The sequence below is a fragment of the Vombatus ursinus genome, unplaced genomic scaffold, assembly GCF_900497805.2.
Source record: "Vombatus ursinus unplaced genomic scaffold, bare-nosed wombat genome assembly UNPS02001287.1, whole genome shotgun sequence".
Lineage (NCBI taxonomy): Eukaryota > Metazoa > Chordata > Mammalia > Diprotodontia > Vombatidae > Vombatus > Vombatus ursinus.
In genome coordinates this window covers 11,344,617-11,356,874 of record NW_020941065.1, presented here as the reverse complement: position 1 = coordinate 11,356,874, position 12,258 = coordinate 11,344,617, and the positions used below count along the sequence as shown (strand labels likewise).

The window sequence follows — 12,258 nt, the reverse complement described above, 5'->3', positions numbered from 1 at the left end:
GGAGGGGCCTTAGAACAGGGGAGGTCAGAGCTGGGAGGGGCCTTAGAACAGGGGAGGTCACAGCTGGGAGGGGCCATAGACCAGGGGAGGTCAGAGCTGGGAGGGACCTTAGACCAGGGGAGGTCACAGCTGGGAGGGTCCTGAGAATAGGAGATGTCAGAGGTAGGAGGGGCCTTAGAGATCATCTGATCCAAAGTGCTTGTTTTAGGGGTAACTAAACATCCCCAAGGGGTTGGGTGACCCACTCAAGGTCCCCTACTAGTACCTGGCAAAGTTAGAACTTGAACGCAGGTCTTAGCGTGGCCCAGGCGCCTTCCCCCACCCCGAGCAGACCTCTGCAGTTACTGCTCTTGGGTGTGGCTGGGCTGTATCTAAGCTTAGGCAGCCCTGGGTCTGGCCTCAGTAAGACCTGAACTCAAATTCAGCCTCAGACACTAGCTGTGTGACTCTGGGCAGTTAGTTCACTTATCCCCATCTGCCTCAGTTTTCTCAGTTGTAAAATGGGGGTGATAATAGCACCCATCTCCTAGAGTTGTTGTGAGGGTCAAATGAGATATTTGTAAAAAGTGCTTAGCACAGCACTAGGCACACAGTAGGTGCTATATAAATACTTATTCCCTTTCTTTCCCCCTCCTTTCAATAGACCACACTGCCTCTGTAAGGCTCAGTTTCCCCATCTGTAAAATGAGGATGATAACCCCTGCTCTGTCCACCTCCCAGGGCTCCTGAGGGGTTTCAGTGAGAGCTTGTCTGGGAAAGCCTTTGCCAAGGGTGTGGTCGAAGCCAACGTGTGTGGTCAGCAGAACCACGGAGGGTCCCGAGGCCTTGAGGCCAGGCCCCTCATTTTACATGCAGGGAAATTGAGGCCAATGGAGGTGAACTGGCTTGCCCAAGGCAGGACCAGGACTTGAACCTAGGTCCCCTGGCTCCAGATCTTGACCTTTTCCCCAGAGGTTTAGTGACTTGTCTGTTCTTCTGGGCCAAGAGCAGAACTGGGGTGTGACACCCCCACAAACCTCAGGCCTCTCCCCCAGACCAGCACCTGGCTATCACCCTGCCCCTGGGGCCTCAGTTTTCCCCATCTCACCCATGCATACATGTATACCCACATGCTCAGGTGCACGCCGATGCACACCTATACACACCACGTACATGAATGCACACATATACATAGGTGCACACATACTTAGACACATTCACACAGATGCATGTAGAAACACATACACAGCACACATGCTTGTATACACACATGTATACCCACTGCACACACCCATTCAGGTGCACATAGATGCATGCATACCACACAGGTGCACACATCACACATATATGCACACTACACACCTGCATGTATACACACGTGTACTCACAGGCACACGTACCATACACACGTGACACACGTGCATGTATCACACAGGTGCATGCACACATCCACACACACACACACACACACACACACACACTTTGGCCTCAGCTCCAGGGGGAGGAGCCCGGGATGCCCCATGCCCCGATGGGAGGCACGTGCACTGAGCCCCGGCTGACCCCGCCGCCCACCTGACCCTGGGGATCAGGGTGGGGGCGGTCAGGCCCGTCTGGAAGGGCCCCAGCAGGGAGCAGGGAGCCAGATGGTCCTGGGGGCTGGGGGCATGCTCGCTGTCAGTCAGCCAGATTAATCTGGAGTTGGGTCAAGGCGGGGAGGGGGGTTGGGGTCAGAAACAGTTAGGCAGGAGACCCCAGGACAATGGGGGCCACGTGCCGTGGGGGGCAGCAGTCGCTCCCAGCACAATGGAGAGGCGGCCGATGCCAGCCGGGGCCAACTGTCGTGGGGGCCACCGGGGCCGCCTGCACGCTTTTCAAACACTTTGGGCTCCTGTTTACATTTGATCCAGCCAATCCCTGGGCAGGGGGGGATGGTCACCTGATGCCCCCTTTTCTGGGATCGCAAGCTTTAGCCTGGACCAAATAACTGAACTGGGGTTGCCATGACAACACTAATTATGGTCCCAAAAACTACAGTAGAGAGAGAGAGACAGAGAGAAGAAGGGAGGAGGAGAGAGAGAAGAGAGAGAGAGAGATAAAGAGAAGAAGGGAGTTAGAGAAGAGAAGAGAGAGAAAAAGGGAGAGAGAGGAGACAGAAAAAGGAGATGGAGACAGAAAAAGTAGAGAGAGAGAGACAGAAGGGAGAGGAGAAAGAGAAGAGAGGGAGAGATGGAGAGAGAGAAGAAGGGAGGGAGAGAGAGAGGAGAGAGGGAGGGAGAGAGAGAGAGAAAGGGGGGAGGGAGGGAGGAAGAGAAGGGAAGGGAAGAGAAGAGAATAGAAGAGAAGAGGAGAGAGAGGTAGGGAGAGACAGAGAAGAGGAGAGAGGGAGGGAGGGAGAGAGAAAGAGAGAAGAAAGGCAGAGATGTAGAGAGAAAAAGGGAGAGATGGGAGAGACAGAAAAACAAGAGATAGAGGGAGAGACAGAGAGAGAAGGGAGAGAAGAGAAAGAGGAGAGAGGAAGAGATGGAGAGAGATAGAGAGAAGAGGAAAGAGAGATAGAGAAAGAGACAGAGAAGAAAGAGAGACAGACACACAAATGCAGGAGGGAGAGAGAAAGAGGAGAAAGAAAGAGGGAGAGGAGAGACAGAAAGAAGAGAGGTGGGAAAGAGAAAGAAGGGAACGAGGTATACAGAGGAGGAGGAAGAGAGAGAGAGAGAGAAGACCGGGCAGCTATGTTGGAGAGGGGTGGCTAGCTGGGGCCCAACCCCACCCCCCACCTTCCCTGGGGGCCCTCGGCTTCCTCACTTGCCCTGCCCCCCTCCTGTCTCTCCCATCTCTCATCTCTCTCTCATCTCTCTCTCATCTCTCTCTCGTCTCTCTCTTCCCCTTGCTCGTCCCCCCAACCCCCGCCCTCTGTCCCTCTTTCCTCCTCCCCTTTCCCCTTCTTCTCTCCATTGGAGAGTCCCATAGTACCCACTGTTGAATAGTAATATTAATATCTATTATGTCATATTCATGACATCATAATACTAGAACTGTCTGCCCACCAGCTGAGTTTCTGATGTTTTAAGGTCTGTAGAGCACTTGACAAATATTATTTCGTGTGATCATCCCAGCGAACCTCTGAGGTTTGTGCTATTATTACAGATATATGATAATATGTATAAAGCCCTCAGCATGGTACCTGGCACATAGTAGGTGCTTAAGAAAGGCTTGCTCCCAACCCTTTCCCCTTCCCAGTTGAAGAAACTGAGGCAGCAGAGGTTAAGTGACTTGCCCAGGGTCATACACTAAGTGTCTGAGGCCTAATTTGAGCTCAGGTCTCCCGGACTCCAGGCTCTGCCCCACCTCACTGGCCCCTCACTTCCCAAAGTCCCCTGCCCACCACCCACACCCGCCTGTATGTGGCATATCAAGTATTTGGGCCTGAGATGTTGAGGTCAGTTATAGAGCCCATGGATTTGAGCTAGAAGGGGCCCCAGAGGCTTTGTCCAATGTCCCCATTTCACAGATGAGGAAATTCAGGCCCAGGTAACCTGGGTAGGGGGTAGCAGAGCCAGACTGGAACTCAGGATCTCAGGCTGCAGACCCAGTGCTTTCCCAGGGACTGCACTGCTCTGATTGAGCCCTCCGAGGCTTCTCCTTTTGGGGTCCCAGACCCCTTGGGCGGTCAGACTGGGGAAGCCCAGGAAACCTCAGATTTATGTTTGTAAATGCATAAAAGAAAATACACAGGATTCCTTCCAAAGGAAGCCAAGGATGTTGCACTATGGTGACAAAATAGATCTTTAAAAAAGAAGCCCATAGACCCCGGGTTAAGAAATCCCAGGATGTCAGATCTGAAAGTGACCCTAGAGGCCGCCATGATCAACCCTGTACCAGAAGAATTCTCTGCACGGCTTCTCCAGTGAGCGGGGGGATTTGGGGAAACCTGACTGTAATGGGAAGGAAACTGATCTGTAAATCACTTCCAATCCTGGTCCTGCTGCTGTGTGTGACCTTCACCTCTCTGGGCCTCAGTTTCCCCATCTGTTAAAATGAGGCAGTAGAATGAAATGGTTTCGTATTCTGTGTCCTAAGACCCCCTCCCAGTTCTGATATTCTGTGTTCTCTCTTTTTTTTTTTTTAAGGCAATTGGGGTTAAGTGACTTGCCCAGGGTCACACAGCTAGTAAGTGTCAAGTGTTTGGTCTGAGGCCGGAATTGAACTCAGGTCCTCCTGACTTCAGGGCCGGTGCTCTATCCACTGAGCCACCTAGCTGCCCCCATTCTGTGTTCTAAGATCCCTTCCAGTTCTGATATATCATAGCTGAGAGGTAACTTAGAATAGATATTGTCAGGGATTGTTATAATAATAGCCTGCATTTACATAGTGCTTAAAGGTTGGCAAAGCCCTGGACATATTTTATCGGGTTTGAGGCAGGTAGTGTTATTATCCCCATTTTACAGATGAGGAAACTGAGGCTGAGCAAGGTTCCATGACTTGCCCAGAGTCGCACAGCAAGTAAGTACCCAAGGCAGTATTCACACTGATGTCCCTGCCTCCACATAGAGCAGCCCTGGGCCAGAGCTCGGGTCTCCTATGGCCGGTCCTGGGCTTTCTGGGAGCACATCCCTGCAGACCCGTGCTCTGAGTCAGTGTCCGGTTTTTATTCCATACCATGCCACATCCTGGCAGTGTTTGGGGGTGACCCGGCAGATGCCCCCGTCACCCTGCCCACCCTGCCCGCCATCCCCACAGCCTTCCCACTCTCTGTTTTCTCGGCCCCCGGCAGGCTCCTGGCCTCGGACTCCTCCCAGGCGACCGACGATGATCTGCCCAGCGACCTGCAGTCTCTCTCCTGGCTGACGGCGGTGGACGTGCCCCGGCTGCAGCAGATGGCTAGCAGCCGAATGGACTTCAGCGGCCCCAATGCCGTGCTGCAGCAGACAGGTAGCCTGCTCTCCCGCAGGGCATCCCGGTGCCCTCTGCCGTGCCCTGGCCTCCTTCCCCCAAACCTGGTGACCCCAGCAACCGGACGGCTCCAAAGCTCCCAGATGCCCAGCATCCCCCCAGGAATAGAACTCCTGCAGGGGGACTTGTGGGGCTCTGTCATGATCAGCAAACATTTCCTGCACCCCTACTACGTGTGGCCATCTCTCTGCACCAGCCAGCTGCTCTGAGATCCAGAATTGTAGAATGTGAGGGCTCACGGGGTCCTTGGAGACCTGGCCCGCCCCCCTCTTTTACAGATGGCTTAGCAGGGCAGGTGACTCACCTAAGGTCACACAGCCGAGACAGGGGCAAAAGTGAGGGTTCAGATCAGGAACCCTGAACTTCCTAACTGCTCGTCCCTTTGCTAGGCTATGAACAGGGACAAAAGGCTCCCTCCCAACGCAAGGGCATCCTGATAAAAGCAGATGAAAGCGATGGTGACAGTTGGGGGTGTTGGGGTTCAGGCAGTGGTAGAGCTGGGGCTTGAGGGGATCAGAAGAACTAGTCCTGGCTCTGAAATCAGTGGTCCATCTTCTGGTGCATGTCCCTTCCACACTGTGGACCTCAGTTTCCTCTTCTATAAAATGGGTGAGTTTAATTAGCTGGCCCCTCAGGTCCCTTGGAACTCCATGTCAGGGGCCCTGAATGGAGGTTTATAGATTACCGAGGGGCTTGTGCATAGATTTCAGGGGCTCTGAGAAATTGGATGGGGAAAAAAAAATAACATCTTTATTGTGATCAACATTTAACGTTTCCTTCATTTATTTAAAAACATAATTCTGCAGAGGGTCCAGAGGCTTCTAACATGCCATCCAAGGGGGCCAGGACATCCTGCTCAGGATCTGTGACCCCAGTATCGTGACCTGTGTGACCTAGGGAAAATCACTGAACCTCCCAGGGCCTCAGCTGCTTGATCTGTGACCTCCAAGGTCCCCGTCCAGAAGGCTCTGGCCCTGGTCCTGTGCACGCGGACAGGGGATGGAACGTCAGGAGCACAGGCGTGGGGGTGGGAGTGTGCTTGGTGTCTGTGGCCGTGGAGAACCAGCGTGGCAGGAAGGGAAGGTTTGCCAGGGCTGAGGCAGACCGGGGACGGCCTTGAAGGTCAGGGTCCGGGGGGAGGTGCCGCCCAGGGTGGGGGGCAGAGCCGGAGGGGGAGACTGCTGGGTCAGCGCAGCCTGGCGGCTCGTGCCAGGAAAGGCCTTGGCTCCCAGACCCCGCGGGACGCATCTGCCTATGAGAACTCCCAGAGAGCCTGGGTAGATTTCACTCCCTCGCCGCTCCCACGTGGCACATGGGGCCCTCCCGCCAGTGGCCGGTTGTCTTTCTCTGCTTCACCCCTGCCCTAGGTCCCATGCCAGCCAGCGTGCTTGCAGCGGGTGCCCCGGGCACCATCGGCCACGTGCCCCCCCAGGGCATGCTGGGGCTCAGTAGCATCGGGTCCCATGGAGCCAGTGTAAGTGCAGCTGAGGAGGGCAGGGCAGGGAATGGGGTCCTGGCCTCCACCCTGACCCACAGTCTCTTCTTCCTCCTTTCACCCGCAGATGAGCCCGTACCCCATGGGGGGCCAGCCCTCCCCCAGCCTGCAGGACCAGCCCCAGCTCTACCCAGCCCCCTCACAGCCGCCATTCACTCTGGCCCAGGGTACACATCAGGTACAGGAAGGAGGCTCGGGGCCTCTGCAGGGGCCCCGGGGGAGCTTGTTCCTAAGAAGCAGCCCGCCAGATCCCAGGTCACTGCCCTTGTGTAAGGCTGCTGGTGGGTTAGGACCCCCCCTCCCACACTGGCAGCCGGGGGAGCAGAGAGGAGAGCCATCCTTCCCAGAGGGCCAAGGGGGAGCCGAGGCCGGACGGGGCAGAGCCCTGAACGCCCACTCAGCCTGCTCCCGGCTGATTCCCCTGCTTCCTCCGTCTGTCTGTGTCTCATTTTTCTTTAAGGCTCGGCTCTGGGGTCACCTCCTCCAGGAAGCCTCTCTTGACTGCCTGCCTGCTTGCCTGGGGCTTCCTCTCAGTAGTCTAGAAGCCCCTCGAGGGCAGGCACTGGTTTGGCTTTTTGTCTTTGCCTCCCCAGGTCCTGGCTGGTAACCGGCCCTTAATAAATGTCCTTTGGATTCTCTCTCTCTCTCTCTCTCTCTGTCTCTTTGATATTCCTTCCCTTTCTCTGTTTCTTCTCTGCCCCCACCCCCCCTTTCTGTCCTCCTCTCTGTCTTTCTCACTCCCTCCCTCCCTCTCTCCTATGATCAGTGCCCCCCTGCTGGAATGTACAGCGTCTCCTTTGGGGCGCAGCCTCCATTCCCCCAGCCCCGCCTCCCCGCACACTCGGCTCAGGACCTGCACCCCAAACACTACCCCAAGCCCATCTACTCCTATAGGTGAGTGCCCCCCCTGCTGTGGGGCCCCCTTCTCTCCTCTGCCCGTAGCCCCTCGGCCCCCAGAGAGCCCCCAGGGAGGTTGCTTGATTTGGGCCCCCCCAGCTCCCTGCGCTGCCCTCCCCCCCACAATAGTCTGGGGGGGGTATTCTCATCCAGGAGGCAGCGGGGCAGAGCCCAGGTGCATCCTGTATCTTTTGGCATTGGTGGTAGAGGACTGGAAATTACACTGGAGTCCAAAGACCTGAGTTCAAGTTCTGATTCTGACGTTTGACTGCCTGTGTGACCTTGGTTGAACCAGCCTCTCTGGGCCTCAGTTTCCTCTCTCATAAAAATGAGGGGGTTGAACTCGTGGAGTCCATGATCCTGGAAGAGGAGGGCAGGGTGGGGCCGGCTGTGGGGGGGGGACGCGGTTCTCATTAGAACTCTGTAGAAGGTAAGCCTTGGGAGGGCAGGCAGCACGAAGAGAGGTGCCAGGAAGTAGGGAGCCACAGCCAGTCGGGAGCCTCCCAGGCTGCCCAGTCCAACCCGTGACCGAGAAAGAAATCCCTCTAGCACTTTGCCCAAAGTGCTCCCCTGACCACGGCCGGCTGGGCCTGCAGCCCCCAGGGAACTAGCGCCTCTGACCCCGGAAAGGGGTGCAGGGGAAGCTGAGGGAGGGCGGCGTCCTGGAGGAAGGAAGGAGGAAGCATTCATGTGGCGCCTACTGTGTGCTCGGCATTGTGCCAAGCGCTTTTTTACAAGTGCTCTTCACAATCCTGTGAAGTACATGCTGTTATTTTTTGAGAAGATGAGGCAGAGGTGGAATGACTCACCCAGGGTCACACAGCTAGTAAAATGCCTGAGGCCGCCAAGAGTCACCTGGGTCGCCTAGCCAGGATGTGTCAGAGGCAGGATTTGAACCCAGGTCTTCCTGGCTTTGGGGCTGGCTCCCTCCAACCCCTCCTCACTGCAGACACTCCCTGGCTCCCCAGGAGGGGGAGGCGGGGAAGGACGAGGGACACTGCAGGCCCCAGCCTCAGACCAGAGGCCGTCTGACCGTGCGGGGCGTGTCCTCCTTCAGCTGCCTGATCGCCATGGCCTTGAAGAACAGCAAGACGGGCAGCCTCCCGGTCAGCGAGATCTACAGCTTCATGAAGGAACACTTTCCCTACTTCAGGGTGAGGAGCTGTCCAGCCTGGCTTCGGCCCCACCCACCCCCTCCACGCTGAGGTTTGGGGGGGACCGAGTCAGCAAGTGTTTGTGAAGCGCCCGCTATGCTCCCCGCACCGCGCTAAGTCGTGGGGGTGCAAGGAAAGGCCAGAACAAACCAGAAGCCCAGTTCCTGCCCTCGAGGAGCTGCTGGGCTAATGCAGGAGACAACACGCAGCCGCCTCACCTAGACGGGAGAAAGTGGGGAGAGTCCACCGAGGGAGGGCGCGAGCATTAAGGGGGACCGAGGAGGGTCCCGCGGAAGCCGGACGTTGGGCAGGGGCTTGCAGGGGGCCGGGGGTGAGCGGGCAGAGGAGGGGGCGCACCCTGGCACAGGGGAGGCCCGAGTCTGGTGGCCAGACTTGAGCTGCCGGAGGGAGGCTGGACCGGCTGGGGGAGACTGAGGCAGGCAGACCCCCGGTTCGGGAAGGCCATAGGTCTGCAGCCCTGGAAGGGAGGGGGTCCCCGCGGCAGGCTCTGAGCCTCGCCCCGCGCTCGCTTCCCCGCCAGACGGCGCCCGACGGCTGGAAGAACTCGGTGCGGCACAACCTGTCCTTGAACAAATGCTTCGAGAAGGTGGAGAACAAGACGGGGGGCTCCTCCCGCAAGGGCTGCCTGTGGGCCCTGAACCTGGCGCGCATCGACAAGATGGAGGAGGAGATGCACAAATGGAGGAGGAAGGACCTGGCCGCCATTCACCGCAGCATGGCCAACCCGGGTAGGGCCGCAGCCCGCCGCCCCAGCCTCGGTTTCCCCCTCCGTCGGAGGGCGGAGGACCGAAACCTCCGGGAGAGCAATGTTCATGCAGCGACCTTGTAACGTTTCCTTGTGTTTCCGTTTCCCAAGAACCTGCTTTCTCTCGCGGGTTAATTTCGGAGGGGACCCTGCAGGTTATCTGCTCCAAGGCCCTCGTTTTACCAGGGGGGAGGCTGAGGAGAAGGGGGCCAGGCAGAGAAGGGCCTTGTCCGAGGCCACCCGGCCGGCCCAGCCTGGAGCCGCGTGGGTCCGCGTGGGTCTTGCTCAGAGGCCCTGCTAGACCGGGCGCTGAGCCCTCGCTCTCTCTCCATCCCTTGCAGAAGAGCTGGACAAGCTGATCAGTGACCGGCCGGAGAGCTGCCGCCGCCTGGGGGAGCCCGGGGAGCCGGACGTCCCGGTGCTGGGCCGAGTGGTGGCTGCTGCGGCGGCTGCCCAGGGCCGGCTCGCCGCCTCCCGCCTCCCGCCCCAGCCCGTGATGACCCTCTCGCTGCAGGCCATCCCCCTGCAGCGCCAGCTGCAGCCTCGCGCGGGCCTGGCCCCCGGCTCCCCTGCGCCGGCCCAGACCCCTCCGCTGCACGCCCTGCCCGATGTGAGCTGCAGCCCCCTCCCCACCCACCCCGCTGTGAGCAGGGGCCCCGTGGACTTTCTGAGCCTCGTGGGCGACGTGAGCACCGAGGTGGATGCGCTGGACCCCAGCATCATGGACTTCGCCCTCCAGGGTGAGTGAGTCGGGGTGGGGGCTGGAGAATGGAGCGATGCTTGACCCAGAGAGGGGAGGGACCTCAGTGGTCACCTGGTCATGGGGTCCGAGGATCGCCTTTCATTCTGTGCTGAAGAAACTCAGGTCCAGAGAGGTTGAGTGACTGGCTCAAATTAATGCACGGCCGAGCTGGGATTAAAATCCAGGTCTTCTGACTACAATTCTGGGTCTAAGGATGTAGCTGTCCTCTCGCTGGAGAGCGGGTCCACCTTCCGTGGTCATTCGGCCTCCTTTGTGAAGTCGACCCAAGGCCACACAGACTGAGCGCTGAGGCATTAGTCATAAGGGGCATGGGACCAGGGCCGGCTGGTGAAGCCACATCAGCCCAAGGCCAGGGCCAAAGGGAGAATTCAGGGCACGATGCATGATGCCCCAGGCTCAGGGGCATCATCCCCAGGCAGGAGACAAGAGAGAGTGTTGTTTGAAGAGGCAGGGCGTCTTAGAACACAGAATGTCAGAACTGGGAGGGTTCTTAGTGACTGGGGGACCAGAAGCAGGTCACAGAGGCCCACGTTAGCGGTATCGGGCCACGGAGCACTGAAGATCTGGTTTATTTATACGGGGAGCAGCTGGGGCATATCTGACGTTCTCTACCTCTGACATTGGGACCAGCCCCGGCGCCCACGGTTCTGCTTCTCACCCCGCGGCTCCCCAGGGTTTGTGTAGGCTGGGGTCAGGCAGGGGCAGTGCAGGCTGCTGGACAGACTGTTGGGTCTGGAGACAGAAGACGGGTTTTAATCTTGAGTCTGCGACTTGTTAGTGGTGTGACCTTGGACAAGTCCCTTGTAATGAGGGGTGATGTCTAAGGTCCTGTATAGTCAATCCTAGGTCCTCTGAATGTAGGAGCCCTGCCCTGTTCTATAAGGAGATGACGGTGGTGCTGGGGGGTTGTCAGGTGTCCAGGGGAGAGTGATGAGGGTCACCCAGTGGTACCAAGTTACAGACCCAAGCTGCCCCAGATGGCTTTGGCCAAGCCCCGGTCAGTTCCCTCCTCTCTAGGCCTGGGAAGAAGGTCTCGCCCTTGTCTGCTGACCCTGCCCTGTGGCTCCACAGGGGAGCTAGGAGGGCACCTGGGATGACGTGGCTCTGCTTGCTCTGAAAGGGAACATCTGGGAGGACATGAAGGATGACAGCTTTAGCCTGGACACCCTCGGGGCCTTCAGCAACTCCCCCCTGCAGCTGTCGGACTGTGACCTGGGCACCTCGGGACTCACCCCCGTCTCCAGCGGCAGTGATCAGTCCTTCTCAGACTTACAGGTCACCAGCCTGTACACCACCTACGCGGCCTCAGGGGACAGTGCGTCCTCTTCCTCTGCCCAGTACCTGGGCACCCCAGGCAATAAGCCCATTGCCCTGCTCTGAGTGGACTTTGGCTCTTTGGCTTTGGCGGGGGTGGGGGGAGTCTGTCCTCGGAGGTGAAATGGGGGGAGCCTCTGGTGCTTAGGGGAAATGCGGGGTGGCCCCCATGAGCTCTGCTCTGCTGGAGCACACCAGCAGGGTCGCCGAGCCCAGGCATACCCCCACCCACCAATGGACCCCTCCTGCTGTCTGCATGGCCCTTAGGAAGGTGCGGAGCTGTTGTTGAGAGGGAAACAAACCCACTAGGCTTCTATACACCCATGGACCCTTTGCATAGAATGTTTCCTAAGTGTGTCCTGGACTATTAGTAACCACCGTCACGTGACTGGACAAACCGCTTTGTTTCCACCCTGGGTTAAACTGTTAGATAGATCTCTCTGCACAGACAATGCAGGGTTCCAAGGTCATTCCTGATCCCTGGCCTGACTCCATTCTAGGAAAAGTCCAGTCTGATTGTGGGACCCTGGCATCTCCAGCACCTTCATCATCCGGGGCTCCATCATCAGCCCCAGACTCTTCCCTTCCTGTGGACACCTTTAATTTATTCTTCTGAGAAGCCTGATGAGCCCTGGGTGAAACTGCCCCAGGAAGTCTTTGATGGATGGAGCCCAAGCCTGGGAGACCATTTGTGGGACGGTGGTGGGATGGAGCGTGGAGAATTCTGAAATGGATCTCCATTGGGAGTTGGCCCATTTCCTATCTTCCTTAGAGAAGATGAGACGTTTCCTAGATTTCCGTAGACTAGATCCCCTGGGCTGTGCTAGGCAGTATTACTCTACGTAAATTTATTTATATTTATTGCTACCAATCAAGACCACATCCCATGAGCCCAGCCCCTGGCTCCTTGAGTGACCGGCCCCCGAATTGCCTCTAACAC

General features: G+C 57.6%; 1 protein-coding gene across 1 annotated transcript in view; it reads left to right on the top strand.

The window, feature by feature from the left end:
* Nucleotides 1-11,384, top strand: part of FOXN4 (forkhead box N4) — a 31,372-nt gene extending 19,988 nt beyond the window's left edge. Inside the window, exons 3-10 of the mRNA XM_027862295.1 lie at nt 4,751-4,908; nt 6,297-6,403; nt 6,492-6,602; nt 7,191-7,318; nt 8,379-8,475; nt 9,017-9,224; nt 9,583-9,981; nt 11,125-11,384. Of these exons, the coding sequence (XP_027718096.1) occupies nt 4,751-4,908; nt 6,297-6,403; nt 6,492-6,602; nt 7,191-7,318; nt 8,379-8,475; nt 9,017-9,224; nt 9,583-9,981; nt 11,125-11,384 (1,468 nt within the window). The remainder of the gene's footprint in view (nt 1-4,750; nt 4,909-6,296; nt 6,404-6,491; nt 6,603-7,190; nt 7,319-8,378; nt 8,476-9,016; nt 9,225-9,582; nt 9,982-11,124) is intronic.
* The last annotated feature ends 874 nt before the right edge of the window (nt 11,385-12,258 follow it).